We start from the raw sequence: 21,257 nt of genomic DNA on the forward strand, positions 1-21,257 counted from the left end.
GGAGCTCCGGGTCGAAAAGCAGGAGAAGGAACGGGGTGGTTTTTAGTCAGTAAGAGTCTGACACTCCCTCTCGCCTCGCCCAAGGCGGGAGAAGTCATTGGATGATTTTCCCCCCTCTAAAAAAAAAAAAAAAAAAGCAATATTATGTCGTATGTTAAATTCTTTCGAATGTTCTGGAAATATTAATGCTAAGTTTTCCTTAATACTTCCGTGTCTTTGACTGGTTCACCAGTTATATAGAATCGTATGTTATAAATCGTATAGCTATTGAGATATTCTGTGTAAGAATTACTAAGAAATTCCAAACCAATGATTGTTTATAAAAAAACCCCTGCTCATGCTTAGCACATTATCAGGAAATTAAGACTTCAAAATCATAATATAACTTGATATCCGTGGAAACGGTCACATAGTTTCACAGCTTAGCTATTACATCTTCTTAGCATAGCTACATAGCACATCTCTGGTGAAAAAGCTAATCCTAATACTTTTGAAATAGGAACATCCCAAATCTTCTTCACTTAAGTACGATATATATACTCAAAATTGCCCAATGCCCATCACGCTTTAACAACTAGAGTGACAGTGTACACAGCATAAATGATGACATTGTTCCTGACTTGTAATTTATATGCTTCACAGACATACAAAGACGTGCAATATAACGTAAAATGTATGGAAATTGTTGCCTTGTTGCATACAGAACGTCGTCTTTACAATATGTTGATTTGTAGGTTTCTCTTCTTAGTTAGTAATTATTAGTATAAGCTTAGACTTTCTTGTATATCTTCTTTAAGTAAGTTTGAAATGGTGGATTTGTGAAAGTTAATATATTTTTCGTAAGGAACTCTTTCCTTAAGAGTCCTACGTAAGACACCTCTTATATCTGCCATCCATCCATCGTCATCATCACCATCTTTTAACTACTACCACCAGCCATTGCTGGTTATAATTTTTACTCAATTTCTAGGCTGATTCCGAACCAGATTAAAAGACCGCCTTCTGAACCACACCTTTTTACTTCACAGTCGGACCAGTAGAGTTATGCTACAATAAAGTTCCATACAAAATGATCAAGATGTTCTATAAAATACCAACCAAAGACTGCTAAAAGCAGCACTCCAATTTGTCCAATTCAATCCAATTTATAAACTGGAATCAATTGATAGTTTATTTTAGGTCTCAATTACATCCTCACTACATCTTGATCAACACGAATTAGGTGTTCGATCCGCCCACAAGTATCCCAACAAACGTTGGGTAAAGAATTACAGAGAGAAGTAAACTTTATTTTAGTGGTCTCATGTCTTTGACCTTGAAATAATGGTTTATAGTTGCCATGTGATGATCTATGTTGATGCTTTTGTTGCGAAATCGAAGATATTTTTTAAATATTGTTTACATTAATGTCTCGTTGGTCGAGTCGTCGTATGTGTGACTGCCGGGCAAGACGTCTTGGGTCCTATTCCCGGGTTGGGCAAAGCATTACTGGGATTTGTTTTCTGTTTTTCGAAAATTTCTCATTAGGAGCATGGAGTTTGGAATAGTGCCAGGTATATGGCAATACACTCACCTAAACACACATTAAATATGTCTATCGCTTCCATTAAAAAAGACCAGGATACTAATATTTCAATCAAATATTTTGATAAAAAAACTAAAACCCCATACTTTACCTTGTAAGGTTTCAGCATCTTCCTCAGTTCTCCACTTTCGTTCAGCTTTTCGACGGTATCTGCGTCCTGAAACCAAATAAATGTGCTTTTAAAATTAACATTTTTCGTAATAAAGCCACCTTAGTGCCATTTGTGGCAGAAAACTATAATACTTTGGCAATGTTAATTAAAAATTTTGTATTTTGAGCCATGCACCGTATTGTTCTATTTATTATTCCTTTCTTGTGTTGTGTAAGAAAATAGTAGAATATAAACTTCTTATTGGTAGAAGGGTCGTAAATGCTAAGGGTTTAAGTAAGAAGTTCAATTCCTGGAGAAGCTTTATTGGGGATTTTAGCTTTTTCAAAACCAGCGACTAATTTAACTATTACATAAAACCTGCAGTTAAATAAAATAATTTTCTTAAACTTGCATATTATTATTAACTACATTCTGCCAGCGGTTTCAACCGCGTTCCCGTCTCTAAGTCAGCTACACAATACCCTGTCTCTATATCAAATTGACGCTCAAACTGATTACTGACTGACGCTGTGTGATAGAAGGATAAGCATCCAAACATCCAAACAAACAAACTTTCACATTTATACTATTAGTGTGATATAGACACATACAATGAAGAAAAAGATATTATCATTAAACATTAAAATATTTCTTTACAACAGTGTCATCGTGAAATGTTGCCTGACTTCTTTCAAACAAGATTTTCCTAAGAGAAAGCCCTTTTTTCCTGACATAGAAATCGAACTAGATTGCGTGTGATAACATATGCGATATTGTACCTACTATGTAAGAATAAATCATGTCATTTAACTTAATCTTTTTTAAGTGAGACTCATGACAAAATAACCCTTGCTTTTTTAAGTATTTTTTTATGTTGCCTCGCGCTGCGGTTTCTCCTGTGTCGTAGGTGTGTTTTAAATTTGGGAGAAGTATGGCAATTTTATATTACTCAGTAGCACGGATTCTGGAAATGCGCTCGGTATATGGGAATAGGCTCATTACCTATTACGTGCCATAATGTACGCCTCAGCTTACTCCTTCGGGGATAAAAGGCATGTCGATGGATAAAAAATGCTGAAGATGTTTAGGAAATCGGCCATGGTTTACATTACATACATACATTTCACTACCAAAACACATCAATACGTTCTCACTAAATCCTTTTTGTAACGCGTCCCATCATTTCTTATACTAAGAAATCAATATATTTCGTACCCGGAAAAACAAAACACGAGAGTATCTCGCCGAGTTTCCTATTGTCGTACGTTCTCTTTAGACGTGAGACATATTTATTATCACAGATATAAGTAACAGGTATAAGTTATAACATGGCTAACAGATAACAGTATAGTTCTTGTGGTTAACCGCAGTCGCTAATCAAATACTTAACAGCTTTTTGTGCGCGCGGCAAATCATCATATGACTCCTCTCGCCCAGTATGGGGCGGAAGGCGAAGTATTAAACTTAAAAAAAAAGACTATGCGATGTACTTTGAAAAATTATTTAGACACCAATGACAAACGACGAAGGAAAACATCGTGAGGAAACTTACGTTTATTTATTTTTTATTATAAGTTTGAAATCACTAACCCGCTTTGAGCAAGCGTGATGATTATGCTCAAACTTTCTCGATGCGAGCAGAGGTCTTTGGTCAGCAGTGGCCACTTACAGGCTATTGATGTTGATGTACCAAAAAGTAGAATGTTATCTGTACTCAATACCTGTTATTTAATATCAGTAACAGTTATAACAGGTATCATCTTTAACTTGTTACAGCCCAATTCTAGTTTTCTCTAACATCAATTACCGGCTTTTACCTGTCGTCTGCATTTCCCTTGAAATCGAGTGTTACAGAAAGTTAAGTTGAATTTATGAGAAGTTTTCTTCAAACTATTATAATGTAAATTTTAAGAAAAATGCCATTTTGAGGTGAGATATGATACGCTATTTATTTGAAGCGTGCATCGTATTCTTTATGCAGATTGTTGTGGAAATTGTTTTCTGTTATATTGTGATTTTGTTTTAAGATTTTAGACTTGTTTGTAATATCATTAGAACTTAAAAAGGGATATTTACCATATTTATTAAATTCTGTGAGTTTGCGATATTAGCTGCAATATATGATATTACTAGTGACCATGTCAGTTTAAAAACTTAAATTATTTGTTGATCATCGTGTCGTCAGATACATTACTGCGATCTCCAAGATTATAAAAAACTCGTTTGTTCATCAATGACTTGTCACGGGCTGTTGATATTGTTAAATCTCTCTTAATACTTCCCAATGATCATTGTAATCATATTTCGTTACAAAAACTAAGAGGTATCATTTAATTCCTAGGTAATCTCATGGCGGTAAGGGAAATGTCGGTAAGCAGTGCATTATCGCACGGCGCAGTCGGTAATGCAGCTTCCGATGGGCGGCCTTTGTACGCTCTGGGCTTTATCGGGTTTATCCCACTTTTACTAAGAGCTGTAACTATTGTAGGATATGGCAATTTTTTTATTTCTTTACAAAAACAAAAAACTTTGGATTTCATAAAGATCATTTCAGAAATCATGTTACTAACGAGAAATCTAAATATGAGAGCTCATAATACGATGAGAATCTAAAATGAAAACTAATTTCATTAGACTCCCAATCATTAGTCAACAAGAATAGATAGTATTAGCCAAGCTAACAATTCGACTGATGGTAAGATATCAGCCCTAGTTCCCCTACAATACCAGGTACATCACAAAGACGTTGCTAAACATGTAGGAAACAGTGTATTGGCACAGATTGATATTTCCTAGAAAAAGGGCTTACCACTCGCCCCCAAGTACTTCAAACATTGAGTTTGACATTGATCTCTATACAAAACACATTACAGTTCTATCTTTTGTAATCAAATCTTTAGAAATAGACAAGATTATTGTTTTTCAAAAGCGAAATTCACAAATAGATAACTTATTGCGACTGATTATAAAGCCACATCCATTCTGATTCATGAATCCGTATTTTAGCTCTAGTTTATATGTTAATGTGTAGCATTATCCAGTGCCCACTCCCCTTTAACTAGTAGCGTGCAGATAAAAACTCAGATTACATACGGCTTATGTATATCTATTTGTATTATGTATGTGTGTTATGGGTGTGTGTTTATGCATAAGGGATTTTTTTAAACCGTGTTAAATAGGTCAAACGGTTCATTGGTGATTTTAACATACGTATAAATAGGACATGTCGCTTGTTGTTCCTCGAAGGGGTAGGCAGATGTATGTTGACATATAGGTCTCATATTTGTTGATGTATTTTGAGTGTAATTTGAATTAAGTACTAAAACCCAACTTGAGTCCATAATGTTTAATTCCCTAATTCCGTTTAGAATATACTAAAGAAACACACATCATCATTAATCAACTACAAGAGTCCACTGTTAGGTTGTGAGTCTTCGGAGCTGCGGACTTCCTAGCGGGTTACCGGGGCCCCGGCAAAAAAGCAATAGTAGCAACGGGGTGTTTTTAATTTTTAAGTCAGCAAGAGTTTGACATTAGATCTCATCTCGTCTGAGGCGGGAAAAGACATTAAGTGATTTTCACCATTTAAAAACAAAGTGGTGAATCTTCTCTATTTAAAAAGGCATTTGCTATAAAGTCGTAAGACTTATTTGATACCCATGAGAAGTGTAAGGGTGTCAACAAATATATTCTACTCTGCCTCACCACACAATCAATGAAAATTATGGAAAACGCATTCCAAATAGTGATTAGTTTAAGAGATAATGAATTCCTGGTAAAATGTGCACAGGCATCGTCATGGCGTCAGATAATGGTGATCGGTTCAACAAAAAGGAATTATTCTCACGTTATAACGAATACGTACGTACTTCTATTGTTGCCTTTATCTTATTAGAAAGATGTTAAGCTACGTGTTCACCTTATGGTAGTGTCAAATTTGCGATTTTGTAGTAATCTTATTAACACTTTTGATGTGAAAGTTTGTAAGGATGTGTAGATATAAATAGGACCTTATATTGTTGTCTTTTTGTTTTTTTAAACCTTGCCCAATCTAGTATTTTCTCCTGTGTCGTGGATGCGTTTACAAACCCAATTTCACATACACATGATACCCAGACCCGGAACAACAATCTATGGATCACACGAATCTTTGATGACCAAACTCTATTCGTACGGAGAAGGTTTGAGTATTAATCACCACGCTTGTTCCATACGCGTTTGCGATTTTAAACTTATAGTAAAAAAAATAGTCCCAGGTTTCTTCACGATGTTTTCCTTCACCATTAGTCAAAAGTGTCTAAATAATCTTAGAAAGTACATATAACTCGGAAAAAATCACATTGACACTTGTCGTTGGTACCTACGTAATAGTAACTGATACTAATTTAATTTATTCTAAAGTATCTACACAGACGAATTTCTTTGGAAAAAATAATAAAGAATCGTTATACACAGCACCTAACAACGAGACACTATTGTGAGCCTTCGGGAAAATTTTCAAATAAAAACTTCGCATGTTTACGTTCGTTCGTTCGAGTTCTTGGAACATTGATAAACGTTCGTCTAAGTAGGCGCCTTTTTACTAACTATGGAATTGTCTGGAACGTTCTAGAAGTAATGGGTCAATGACTTCAAAATGAATTATATGTAAATTGAGAATTTTATTTCTTTGAAAGTGCTCAAGGTTAAATAGGTTTTACTGTTGTTATGTTAAGGTAGATTTTACTTATTTTATCTTAGGATCAAGAGTTTACCTTAATGACAGTGTAAATCAGATCAAGATGATCGGTATGGTAATACAAACGATAACCATAGGAATTATAATGGATCCGAGATTAAAATAAAATTGAAAACAAAAGATCTGATCGAAAAAGCAATACCTAATTTTACTTGTAACCCTTTCCCAATCTTCCCAATCCGCGATACCTCAACAACCCTTAAACTCCTTACCCTCAAAAGGCCGGCAACGCACTTGTAACGCCTCTGGTGTTTCGGATATCCATAAGCGGCGCCGATTGCTTAATATCGACTTAACCCATAAAAGAAAACACAAACTCAATATAAAACATAACCCTCCTTCTGGCGCAGTCGGGTAAAAAGGCTTTCGAAGCAACTCGAGATCTTAATCTATTTGACGGTAACTACAAACTTTTACCTACTTTCTTTACATTTCACATAATGAGACCATTCAAGAAAATCTTCTGGGGAAATTATTATTTATCTACATTGTAATTTACACCTTACACTGTTAGTGGTAAGGTATATTTTCTATGTTGTCAAGTTAATGGCTTCGTTGCCGTAAGTTTCATTTTAGTAGGTCAGTATATATGTTGTTCATTTACTTAAGGGGAATTTATCGCATCCTTTGTATGTTGTGAGTTTAGAAGAAGTTGATGATTAAATTACATCAAATTCAATCAAATTAATTATATCGGTTGTTTAGCGCTAAGAACTTTAAAACCAATCTGGGCCATTTTTCAACTGTAAATAGAATGCAGGTTCAATTTAGTCGTCTGTCAAGCTCACGCAACGTAGATATCGACATGTCTTACTCTTTACATAAATTCAAGTCTACCATACACAGGGCATTATCATAAAGGTGAAATTGGTATATTATTGTTATTTTTATTGTTTTTTTTTAACTTAGAAACTTAGAAGATGTTTAGGTTTTTCTTCATCCTTTCTGAATTTTTCGTAGCATAGGTCAGCGCAAGGTAGTTACATCGAACAATCAGCGTTAATTTACATGATCACTTACTTTCAATTCATCAATAATTATTTAATATGTCAATGTAAGACATTGCTGTATGACACAGGGCTTGTTAATGGATTGACACATGTCAATCCATTAATAAGTTCTGTAAATGTTTGTTACTCCTATGTTTAATGCATGCCGTGGCAGCCTTTAATTAAGGCTACACTACAAAATGTATTTATGTGAGTGCTATAACATGTATTTTCTGGTGTATGCTTTGTTGGTTGTCCTTAAATAAATAAATAAATATTTATCTATCTATCGAGAAAAAGTTGATTTACCGGGTTTAAAAAAGAAATAAGCACATGATTTTCGTTTGAAAATAAAAGGTATCAGGCTTCCACATTGGTCTAGTCGTCGCAAATGCGTCTGAAGAGCAAGTGGTTTGGGATTCGATTCGCACTCAGCGCTAAGCAAAGTAATGTTTACTTTTTTGATTGTTCAAAATTCACTCAGTAATAGCTCCGAGTCTTCATTAATGGGCCCACCCCGTATTACAATGAAACTGATAACTTTACCTATGAAAAGTATAGGTAAACATTGCACATGAGTATTTTTGCCTACCATTCCTGGAGTTAAAAGATGCCTTTTATCCCCGAAAGGAGTAAGTAGTCAACTCGGACCACATGCCTACGGCCCATTTGGGACGAGTTGGGGAAATTAAAAATAAATAAAATTTTTAGTGGTCAACTCGTCCCACGTCACTACCACAATGAGATAAGGTACAGTCAGTAGCAAAAGGGTTAGTGTGGAAATAATAAAGTTCTATTACTTTGTTGAAAACAAAAGATTTTCTAGGAACTTCATTCTATCTATGTTATCATTTACTTCGTAAGTGACCGCCATGACCATTGTTTAAGCCACACATGTTTACTATTCTTAGTAATTTTGGATAACACATGAATTTGTGCGATTGCTAAAATAAATTGAGCTAATAAATTATTTAACCGACACTAAAAAAAGAGGTTCTTACTTCGTAAGGATGTTGTAATATGAAATAATCTATAAATAAAACGAAAGTAAAGAAACAAAACAATAAAAAAAATATTTTAAATCTTGTGTTGCTAACTGTATCAAACATTGATAAAGTTTAAAGATCCATACAAAAAAAAAGTGGGACGAGTTGACCACTAAAAATTTTATTTATTTTTAATTTCCCCAACTCGTCCCAAATGGGCCGTAGGCATGTGGTCCGAGTTGACTACTTACTTAGGCAGGGGTGCACATTATGGTACGTAATGCCGTTATACATTGTATATCACTTTTCAATTTGTGTTAAAATTCCCATGTAATAGAGGCCTGTTGCCATAAACTGGCTTCCAGACTCCTTGCTACTACTGAAAATTTTTCGAAAACTCGAATACTTTGCCCGACCCGGGAATCAAACCCAAGACCTCTTGTCCAGCAGTCGCACTTGCGACCACTCGACCAACGAGTCAGTCGAGATTAAAAGACGTGAACGATAAACATCATAACATTTTTAATATATCCATAAACTATTTAAAAAATATATGCACGGTAAACGGTAAGTAACTAAGTACCGTACAAAGTTTAAGCTTCACTTAGCTCGGCGAGGTATCAGAAACAAAATAAACGAGACACGGGCATACAGGCACGGCACGCGGGGTGGAGGGGAGGGGGGGGGGTCCAGGGTGGATGCACGTGGACGCAGGGAGAATGACGCGTGTTGGTCTGTTGTATGTGAGAGGGAGCCATGAGGTATTTTAAATGTAGTGCGTGATAGTTTTGTTTTTGGGTGTCGGTGTACTAAGTGATTTTTTCCGTTCTGGGTGAAGCGAGAGGAGTCACAGTCTTCTTGACTAAAGAACACTCCGTTACAACTCCTACTTCATGCAGTGCCCTCAGTACCTATAAAATAATAATTTACTAGCGACTCCGGCAGGGTAACACCTCTAGTGGGCCCCGTTTGTGGTGAAGTTGTATACCAATAATCATTGGCTAGTTCTATTATTTTCCAATAAAACGGCACTGTTCAAGTCAATGTTAATCACAGTGGCAACCACGGACCGGTAACGTTGGAACACAAAACTTCGCCACTAGGTGGACCGACGACATCGTCAGAGTCGCGGGGAGCCAGTGGATGCAGGTGGCGGCTTGTCATTCTACGTGGAGGACTAAGGGGGAGGCCTTTGTTCAGCAGTGGACGTCTCTCGGCTGATGATGATGATGAGCCACTTAAACTACTACGGATGAAATTAAAGGAAGAAATTAAGATAATGAATTTTATTGGCCTTACATCAACCCTAACACATCATAGCTTCAAGTTCAATAATTCAACATCATCCATGACGTCACAATGTCATAATTCACGACTGACTACTATACAAAACAATGATATTTATGAATATACATGATACATGTCATGTATTGAAGGTTAGTAGGCCGTAACAGCTGTGTGTAACAATGTCCTTGCTACGTTGTGGGCATAAAAATGGCCCGATTTACTCCATGTTGTATAATTTTGACAAAACAATGGTTAATTTTCGTCACTTTGTTGGACATTAGTTAGTATGTGCTTGTACACATTGTCGCATCGTTTAAGTACTTTTTGAATTAAGTCGTGTTAAAATGAATTGACATAGAAGTCACATAGAGTTTGTTATTTTTGAGGGATTGGAGGATTAAGGGATTGTTAGATTGGTACACTTGCTTGAGGGTTTATGTTATTATTATCATTTAGTTAGGGGAGATTATACTCATTAAGCATTTGTCCAAAACTAAGCCGTGCATGGTTTTACTATAGAACTGAAATTTAACAAAACCGAATCTAAGGCGTTAAGTTTCCCAGCCGTCATGAGAGACACTCAGGGCGTCGGGAAATCGCGGGACGAGTTCCGGCCACCGCAAGTGCGGGTCTGCGGACGGCGAGCAAGGGTAGCCCGCTGCCATATATCACTGTTCTCTATCGAACATGTTTTTTTTTTTTATTATAAAATAAATAAAGTATTTAATGCTTTCTCTCCCTCACATAAGACCCTCCAAGTAATCTTGCTCAGCAACCTGAACCAACACACATCTCTAATAAGCTGTTTGACACAATTAACTGTATTTATCTTAGCACCTGGACATAAGGCTCCTTTTTCAATAGACTGGAAAGTAGTTTTTCTTCACTGTTTTGTAGAGGCATTATTTAACATTGTATTTTGTTCGTCACGTGCTGCGTGTCTTTAGTGACTATATTCGTGGAAGATTGACTAAAGGTTGACTATTTTTATGGAAGGATGCTTAAAGATTTGAGTGTTTTTCTTAGTATTCCGGTCTAGATCGTTTGTTTATTCGAGAATGCTTTTTTTTAAGGGGGAAAATCAGCTAATGAGATCTCTACTGACTAAAAACCACCCAGTTCCTACTCTTGCTATTCGAGGCCGGAGCCCTGGTGACACGCTAGGCAGTCCGCAGCTCCGGGTATGCTGCAGTCGCGTGATTTCACTGTTATGTGAACTGTTTAATTCTATATTTTGGTTGCAGTTTTATTGTGATTGGGTAGTATCTTCTATGTAGATAAAAAATATGTAAAGCATTATAATCTCTTGAAGTTTAAAGTTCCAGATTTGATTTGGAATTGGTACAAAATGAAATTACATATTAAAAACAAGGGAGCCGTTGAATGCAGGTTGCTTCCTACTAGCCTATCTGAAAGTCATTGGAGGAGCACTTGACGCTGGTGACTGATATGATGATGATGACATTATGAAATTATGAACTACTTATGGTTGATGACACGACTGCAATAGGACTGCAAATCAAACGGGCAGTCAGATTGCAGTTGAATTGTAGTCTGCGTGCAATCGGTGTGCAGTTCACATAATGCTGGGCTGCACGGTTGGCTTGCAGTTGTGTCATCTGCATTCACCACCCTTGCACCGCAATTTGCAGTTGGATTGTAGTTGAAAAGCAGTCCGTCTGTCTAGATCCTAAGAATTACGCACTGCATATTTGTCAAAATACAAAATTCACTGAAGTAAATAAAGAACTGATGCTACTATACAGCATGACACGACCAAACACATGTCGTTAACAGTCCACTGCAATAGTTAGCCGAAGCAACAGAAACAATTAAACGTTTTCATTTAACTTTGTTCAGATTGAAATTCAATAACCATTAGCGTACTTTTCCACAAGAGATATGCTATGCTACGTTGCTGTGGATGCGTTTGGCTTCCACCAATCATATTTTTTGGTACACATAGCTTAGCACTGGTGAAAACGGACTCAGCTAAGCATCGATCCATATAAAAAACATAGTTATGATGCGTGCTATAGATGTGTGTTATGGATGGCTTCCCTACTATCGATACATCGCATACTTGAGCTGCGCATCTTCCTCGCACAGCTATTTTGCGGCAACGCATCTTCATAGCACATTTAACTCGCAAAAGATGTGCTAGTTAATTTAATAGTTGTAAAAAGTTATTATTTAATTGGTTCCCTTCAGAATACTCATCCATTGTATCAGTGGAACGAAACGTACCACAAAACCGATCCGTACAGCGGCTCCCGACAGATTTTGTGGATTTGCGATTGAACAAGTATATCAATTATTTTGAAAGCATATTATATTTTATCGTTTTAATTTATGAAATGAGACTGTAATTTTAAGAAGTTTATTAGACAACGCTTGTAGTTCATATTTATACATCATACATCAATAGCTTATAAGTGGCCACTGCTGACCAAAGGCCTCTACTCACACGGAGAAGGTTTGAGCATTAATTACCACGCTAGCTTCCTTGCTCAACGAAGGTTTGGTGATTACAATTTTATCATCAGAAATTATAAACCCAGGTTTCCTCACTTTGTTTTCCTTCACCATTTCTCTAAACAATAATCTTTTTGAAAGTACATACAAATCGGAAAAAGTCTCGTCTTTTCTAAAAGGAAAGTGACACACTTGTGTTGCTTGTGATGTTTCGGGTGTCTATAGGCGGTGGCGATTGCTTACCATCAGGTGATCGGCTTATAGCATGGAAAAAAGGAATCGAACCCTTTGTAAGACAGTCGTATGGCGTGTTTGTTAGTGAAATTAAACCACTATGATATAGCTTTGTATCTATGTATGTATATGTATATACTACTAGTATTGTACAGAGTACAGACGGTCGCAATAAAGTTGGCAGCGCAATGGAAGCGGGAATATCCTACCTACGGTTATGACTTTAGCCAACTCTTGTTAGGGTTGAACGCACCTGAATATTGAGCGGTGGAAGTTTTTCTTGATAATAGAGCGTGTTGTAGGAAAATATTCTGTACACCAAGTTGTTGAAAAAGTTTAAGCTATTAAACCATATTTTATGTAACCATGCTGATGAAGGTATATCGGGTTTGTGACAATAGGACTGTATAGTTTTAATAGATATCAGTTATCCAGGCTTTTGGTACATATTTTAACCGACTTCAAAAAAAGGAGGTTCTCTGTTTTTTTTTTGCTGGTAAAATCATCCAATGTCTTCTCTCGCTTTGGGCGAAGCGAGAGGGAGTGTCATAGTCTTACTGATTAAAAATCACCCTGTTCCTACTCCTGCTTTTCGAGCTGGAGCCCCGGTAAACCCGCTAGGTAGTCCGCAGCTCCGGGTGTGTCAACCCTACGTTAATGTGATAGCTCCGGTTTATGAGCCGAGCCATTTTTTATACAATAACGTTAATTGCGAGTAAGTGAGTAATATGTTCATCTAAATTACTAGACAATGGTAGCTTACTGGTTATTCTGTATGATTGAACATTATAATTTGTTATGTTCCCTTGTAAGTTAATTCGGCATTTGATGTATAGGTTGGGTAAAGTAGAATTGTGTTTTCAAAATGTTATGTCTTAATATCTTTTAGCGTAAGTCTTTTCAGTATTTTACATATTAAAAACTTGAGCAGGGATATTAAAGACTATTATCAAGTTCTTTCGAAAATCAGCTCATAAATCGTATGTAATACATATGGTAGCAAATCTACTATAGCGAGTCTTTAGTTTTTAGAGGCGAAGCTTGACTATACCAAGCCAGGTTTAAGAATCTGTGATCTTCCTGACGATTGCAGTAAGTAATCAATTTTAATCCAAAATCCTTGTATTAATTTTGATTTTTGACAGAAGCTCTAAAGATCTTATGTTAAAAATCAATCTGCAATCTAAATTCTAGATTTTGGAGATTGATGATTGAAATTTGAATCTAATGTCTCCTTCCGTGACAGTTAAACTTGAGACCACACTACACACAAGGCAGTCTACAATTTTATATCAACAATATTCTAGATATTCTCCCAGAGCATTAAACAGGAAGATACACGAAGGAAATGTTTTACTTCTAAACAGGAAACATAGCTTAAAGTATAAAGAATATATTATTATATGTTTACTGGAAAATTGTATAGAAAACAATATTTTACCTGAAACATCATAAAACATTATATTTCGAAGGAAAACGGAATTATGGAATGGTACAATTCTAGGAAATATAAATGTATTATATTTTATAGAATATTCAGTTATTGTTTTTCGTTGAAATATTTGTACAGGATGTGAGGATATGGAAATAAGCTCACCCCCTGTTACGTAGAACTCAAAACATACCAGGTAAAAAGTTGGTGACTGACGCTGTCTTGGCAACAAACTGCTGGGCAACGAGTTGTGTGTGTTATATAAACCACGTCAAAATCGGTTCAGCCAAACGCAAGATAATTGCGCACAAACATACATACATACAGGTCAAACAGAGAACCTCCTTTTTTGAAGTCAGTTAATTAGCAAGATGTTATTAAAAAGCTCACCCTCTATTACATAGGACAAATTATAACATAAATGGTGAAAAGTCGTTGTAAATTGTTGTAGCATTACGTGCTGTCATGTGCACCTCTGCCTACCTTCGGGGATAAAAGACAGATGTTATTATAAAAGATAATATTTATCGAGACCAAAATAGCTTCCATACGCTACCAAAACATCAAAGATTAACATTGTTATTACAAATAAGTTTAATTTATACAATAACAGATTAGACTAATCGAAACAGAATAATAGGCATTACACAATATTGCGTTCTGGGTTTAGACAAATGGCCTTGAATGTCTCAAGAAGTCTTAATAATCGTGTTATTGTATTATTTTGAAGGACAAATCCTGTATTGTATTGTATGGTTTCGTGTTGTATTGTGTTGTAATCTAGGGAACCTGTGTTGGATATCCTTGAACAGTTATTTTGGTGTTTATCGGAAAGCTGTCAAAGTAACACCGATTTGGGAATTGTTTGGAAGTTTGATATTACTCGTTTTGTATTGTTGTTTATAATTAATAGCGTGTTGGTTTTCTTTGTAAAGGATAGGGTAGGTAATGTTTGCAGTCTTATAATTAAAGGTAGAGTTGTACGTACGACTGCCTCGTTGGTCGAGTGGTCGCAAGTGCGACTACCGGACAAGGGGTCTTGGGTTCGTTTCTCGCGTCGGCCAAAGTATTACTGTGTTTTTTCGGCTTTTTGAAAAATTTACAGTAGTTGCACGGAGTCTGGAATTGGGCCCGGTATATGGCAATAGGCTCACCCCCTATTAGACTTAATACACTCTAATAGACTTCTAACACGAATGGTGAAAAGTGGGTGTTTAGCGGCATTACGTGCCGTAATGTGCACCTATGCCTATTATTCTGGGACCAAAAGATGATTTATGTATTTTCCTTCAAATAAATAATCGATGTAGCATTAGTTACGTTGCCTACTAATTAACGTTACTGCCACGAAAGTAATATTGTTTTGTAACATCCATTTATTATCCCTACAAACTACGCACGAGTAATTGTTTAACTAACTGCTAAATGCAGTCTCATCGCATTACAAGTTGATGTATCAAACTTTACGGTGCTTTGATTGGTTGGTAAATTAGACAGGCCAATCAGAGGGCTTAGTGCAAGTTAGAGATTGAAATACGATCGCGTATGGCGCTCTGATTCGTTAATTAATTGGAGCCGACCAATGAAACTGCCGAACGCAATCTCCTGTCGTTTTTGTTAGCGTAAAACAAACTCATACTTATAAGCCCTTTGAGCACCGAACGCGGTAACGATTCGGTCTTGTTCAACGTAAATCAAAGTTGTAGGTACTAAAGCTTCTGATCGATAGAATATTTAATGTTTTATATTGACACTGACATTCGGTTAATGATGTCCATCTTATCGAGTTTTAACTTCACTCATTCGACTAGTATTCCTTTGTTTAAACTTGTAAAGTTACTTTAAGTAAAAAATAAACTCACCCCAATATGCTGTCCATCAAGGAACAGCTGCGGGACTAAGATCTGGTCGCTCCTCATCCTGTCCCGGATCTCGTCCTGGTACTCCGTGCTCATGAAGACATCCCGTTCTTCGTACTTCACCAGTAAGTTCCTGAGGATCTTCTTCACGAGGACACAACGCTGGTAGGTACTCCTGACGATGCCCATTGTCGTCGTGTACACTACCACCTTGCCCGCGTCTTTTTCTTTGTAGCTCTGTGGAAGAGGAGAGGTAAGCCATTAGAAATGACGATTTAGACCATATATGACTGATTTCGAGTGATTTAATAAAGAATATAAAAAAAAAAATTAAAGCTGTTTCATAGGTATTTACGACGGTTCTGGCCATAAATAAAACCAGGTCTTTACAACATTTATATTAATTCGTTTACTATTTTTTTAATAACAATTTTCTTACAATAAAGACAAAAGTGTACAACAAAAACGTTTATAGACGCCGATTCAGTGTATTTGAGAACAACGCCATCTATTGCTTAGTTGTAGAACTACGACAGAGGCCACTGTTGTTACTTTCACTGGGAAAGGTTGAGTTGAAAGTGCAGTATGTTTTCGAAAGATATCGCTTTACCAAATTTTACCAGAAATAAGTAACTATCAAGATATTGTATTCTATAGTTATCTATTGTAGAACGATCTGATTAAGTAGAGTATAGACCTAATTGAACATTGCAATTTAAATTTTCAAACGTTAAGAATAAAACTCAAAATCAAATGAACACCAATTTTAATTAAACCTATTTCAACACTTTTAGCGACAAAACAGAAGTCCTAGAAACCCATTAACATCTCAGTGTAATATGACACTCTTGCAATACATCAAACAGAGACAAAATGCAAGTGTATCGTCAAACTGTCAGGTGTTAACAAATTCACATGTTTTACGATACAAATAGTCAAATGCTTGCGTAACTTCCTATTGGCCGTCTGGTACAGATGAGCACACAAGTTTTATGATAGGAGTGCCGTCTGTGTTTTATTAATTTTGATTAATGTCTTTTTCCTTGTATATTTGCGTAAATATCAGTGTGCTTTTCTACCAGAGATGTGCTATGTAGATATGCTACGAAGATGTAATAGCTAAGCTGTGTAACTATGTGACCGTTTCCACTGATACTAAGCTATATAGGTAGCTATGTGAGGAAGATGCGCAGCTCGATTATGCGATGTAAGTATATAAGTAGGGAAGCCATCCATAGCACGTATCCACACGTATATTTCCATATAAAAACCTAGCTTAACTGAGTTTGTTTCTATCACTGCTATGCTATGTGTACCAATGAATATGATTGGTGGAATCCAAATGCATCTATTTGATTATATAGTTTTAACCTCTATTACTCACATTATAAGAATCATTTTAATAAAAAAATATACCTGGATATTTAATTTTATCTCTGCTTATAATACATAGATTAAGGCAACGAGTGATTTTGGTAAATCCGGTAGCCCATTAACTGTACATTTATTTATAATCTTTGAAAACAACACGGAACTCAAACTAAGTATGCAACAAAATCTTCTCGCGTCCAATGGGTAAACTGTATCAATATCCGTTCAGTAGTTTTGGCATATACACATCAAAAAGTGTTTTGTAACAGTTTTCTGTTCACAAGTACGTTTTAGTGGGTATAAATGACGCAACCAATTACGACCGATCTTCCATCTGTAAGTATACACCCAAAGTATGTATCAGATAGTTAAATAATTATATAACAACATGTATCTATGTATAATGTATATGTAGAAAATGACAAGAGACTGTCTAGCGAGATGGTCACAAATGAGACTGGTGAGTTTGGTTTAAGATGCAAAATCAATGCCCGTGTTCAGTAGTAGTTATTCCAATTATTCCTAAAGATTTGTGTTCAGAGGCTCAAACCCCTTTAAAAGGTTAACGACCTAGACCAGTACTTAATACCTTTTTTGTTGGTTTTGGAATGAGTCTCATGTAATAGGGCTTAATTAGCAAACAGCCTAGGATAGGCTGAACGACGTCGCCGCGTCTGCCCAAGTTGCTCTTGATGAAGAGTCTTTCTGTGACTCGAAACTAGTAGAGATTTCCTCTATTAATTTATACTAGTGGTCGCCTAGTGGTCAAAATTCGACCATATACGATTTAATTTACTTACCACTTAACATACGTTCAAGGATAATTTTTATTTAACTCAAACTCAAACAAACTCTTTTATAAAACTCTATTCATATGAAACGTCAGAATATCATCGCAATGTCTATTGATTTTGACGTTTTGTCAAATACGATCAGATACTATGCATGTGTGTGTAATGTTTTATTTATTGATTTAATGTACTTTATAAGCATTATTTTTGAAAAATATTAGCGTTCTTCAATTCTCCTACACATAAACTATAAGTGTACCAAATTTTATGCTCCTACGTCCGCGCAATTTTCGTAAAAAGCGGTCCAAAGTTTTTGCATCACGTATTAATATATAGATAAGTTGACAGCGATTTTTAGTTAATTTAGTATATCTTACGACAGTTATTTATATAAGTTGACAGCGATTTTTAGTTAATTTAGTATATCTTACGACAGTTATTATAATAACATGGTTCAAGTCTACTCGTATGTTGGGATATGTATTATTATTATTATTGACAAACTTCCAGAAAACCAAAGAATGCTCCAATAATGTTTTACTTAACCCGGGAAACAAGGACACCCAAATGATCAGTTATCGTTATGACCATTCGACCACCGAGACAGTGAACGACCATTCGACCAATCGACCAGTAAATGTGCGGAAAACAGCAAACACAGTTATGTCACTGAACTGACCAGCTGACATACACTGACAGACTAATTACGTCACTCACTACAAGATATGCAACCTCACCATAACAGAATTACACGTGTAACACTTCTGTGTTGCCAAAATAAGAAAAAGAGGTTTATTACCGATTTCGGTGCGACTATTACTATAACAAGGTAATAAAATTGGTATTTTTTTCCGGTATGACAACAAATATTTTTATGTAATGTAACAACGAAATAACTATACCGTATTATATTTATGAGGTGGTATAATAAAGCTGGTAAACGAGCAGACGGATTACTTGATGGTAAGCAATCGCCGCCGCTTATGGACACCCGAAACACCAGAAGCGTTACAAGTGCGTTGCGGGCCTTTTGGAGGTTAGAAATGGGGATTATTGGGAAATCAAAGATTGGGAATGGGGGTAATTGGGCCTCTGGTAACCTCACTCAAACAACGCAAGCGTTGTTTCACGTCGGTTTTCTGTGAGGCCGTGGTATCACTCCGGTCGAGCCGGCCCATTCACGCCGAAGCATGGCTCTCCCACACTGAATTATTCTGTTAGAGAAGCCATGTGTTAAAACAAGTAGGTGGCAGACAAGCATAATTTATATGCATTGTTGGCCCTACAAAGATTAGACGAATCACTTTCGTTTTTCTTAAGAAATCGGAAGTAACAAAGAAATAAATCAAAGTCTTTATGTCTGAACGCTGACTATAGAGTCACAATATTTTCCTCAGCTTACGTCATAATTTCTCCAGGTGGCCATTGCGTCATCGCGCCCTAAGACCTCACAGTTTAGCGGTTTTCCAAGCTTGCAACATTTCTTCCATTACAACATTTATAATTTAATGGTTAACGTGAAGAAAATTACTAGAAAGGTATCCATTTTGTTTCGAGTCTAAGACCCTGTCCAATTATGCAATTTATGCAGTCCGTATGTTTTGTAAGTTTGTTGCTGTGTAGTTCAAATAAGGTGTTACGAAAAAATGTTAACAAAAGTGATCGATTTTAACTTAAATAAATTTTGTTATAAATAGAAAGAAAACGTATTATTCTTGCCACAATTGATAATACCGTTGTGAAAAACGAGAAAGATATTTGTATTAACAACAGAATTTGGGTAATAACTATTGTGCGATACTAAATTAACCATTGTGAGATATATTAAATTAACAAAAAAACACTCGAAACTAGTAAAGCTTTATTCCATTAATGTACGTGAGTAAATCGTGACTTATTGTTAACAATAAAAGATTTTTATTTAGTAAGGAAAGTTCATAGAACCGTAAAGTTAGAAAAATCACATTGATTGCAAACTGTTGATCAAGCTAAATAAGAAATAAATAACAATCAATGATACTTTCTTTGATACAAAGTAGGCCCAAATCTATTTTAATAACAGAATCTCGCAGGTCACGACTGTCTCGTTCATCAAGTGATCGCAAGTGCGTATATCGTGTCGGGCAAAGCATGGCTGGGACTTTTCGGCTTTTAAAAATTTCTTAATAGTAGCACGGATTCTGGAATAGTGCCCAGTATATGGTAATAGGCTCATCCCCTATTTCATGGAACTTGTAATACAAATGGTAAAAAGTTGATGTACTTTATACAGAGGCATAACGTGCCGTAATGTACACGTCTGCTTACTCCTTCGGGGATAAAAGACCTTACGATACATTAAAATCTTGCAGGTCATTTTACTTTACGAATAACTTTATTTTTCTCTCTTATCCAAGAATCATTAAGGCTTGATTGCCTAAAGCCAAAGCTCTGCTACATTCAGTCAGCGCTAACCGTGAATAGTTACACACACTGCAGACCGAAACCAATTGATTGACCTCATCTATTAACCTTGCACAAAATTGCAAAATGAATTCACACGAAATCATATTTCAAAACTCTAAAAATTCTTCTTAAAATGTTTTATGTAATTCGGTTATTTATATGTGAAGGTGTGCATTCATTTAAGTGTGGGAGAGCCATGCTTCGGCACGAATGGGCCGGCTCGACCGGGGTGATACCACAGAAAACCGACGTGAAACAACGCTTGCGTAGTGTTTCGTTGTGTGAGTAAGGTTACCGGAGGCCCAATTACCCGTCTTTCCAATCTTCCCAATCCCCGATTTCCCAATAACCCTTAAATTCTTAACTCCCAAAAGGCCGGCAACGCACTTGTAACGCTTCTGATGTTTCGGGTGTCCAAGGACGGCGGCGATTGTCTACAATTGTTTACAATCAGTTGAGCTGTCTGCTCGTTTACCGGCTTAGATAATTAAAAAAAATATTCAAAGTTTGGCTGTAAAATTGATTTGCTAAAATGTGATGTTCAGAATTTAAAAGCAAATGTTCCATTGGACTATGAGTAGGCGATTGGGTCGTTTCAAAATTGTATTATAAAATTATATTAAACCACTGAATGATGTTAATTCGTTTGTTTATGTTGCGATAACCAGCTCTTAAAAATTACTATCAACTTTAACTGTAGTTTATAAAGTTAGCTACTAAGTTTTAATATCTACAGAATCTTGAAGCTCCAAAACTATTAAAAATCTTTTAAAACATTTACCATCCTATTCATTTGCAATAAAGTTGAAAATCTTCTACCAAAAAAGAAATAGCGAAATAGATACTACGTTAGCTTGCACTTATCCTACAGGTCTTACTGAAAAATTCACCAGTATATTATTTATTATTATGAGTAAGGTGACTCACTTCAACCCATCCCTCAACCAACAGGTGTAACGTCCACGCACATAAAA

At 36.0% G+C, this 21,257-nt stretch overlaps 1 protein-coding gene across 2 annotated transcripts in view; it reads right to left on the minus strand.

Moving 5' to 3' along the window:
• Window positions 1-21,257, minus strand: part of LOC118271082 (glutaredoxin domain-containing cysteine-rich protein CG31559) — a 92,328-nt gene that overhangs the window by 5,522 nt on the left and 65,549 nt on the right. For both annotated transcript variants that reach the window (XM_050695869.1, XM_050695870.1), the window contains exons 3-4: window positions 15,680-15,913; window positions 1,677-1,742 (exon numbers count right to left, since the gene is read on the minus strand). In XM_050695869.1, the coding sequence (XP_050551826.1) occupies window positions 1,677-1,742; window positions 15,680-15,913 (300 nt within the window). The remainder of the gene's footprint in view (window positions 1-1,676; window positions 1,743-15,679; window positions 15,914-21,257) is intronic.

This window comes from Spodoptera frugiperda, chromosome 9 (assembly GCF_023101765.2).
Source record: "Spodoptera frugiperda isolate SF20-4 chromosome 9, AGI-APGP_CSIRO_Sfru_2.0, whole genome shotgun sequence".
Taxonomy (NCBI): domain Eukaryota; kingdom Metazoa; phylum Arthropoda; class Insecta; order Lepidoptera; family Noctuidae; genus Spodoptera; species Spodoptera frugiperda.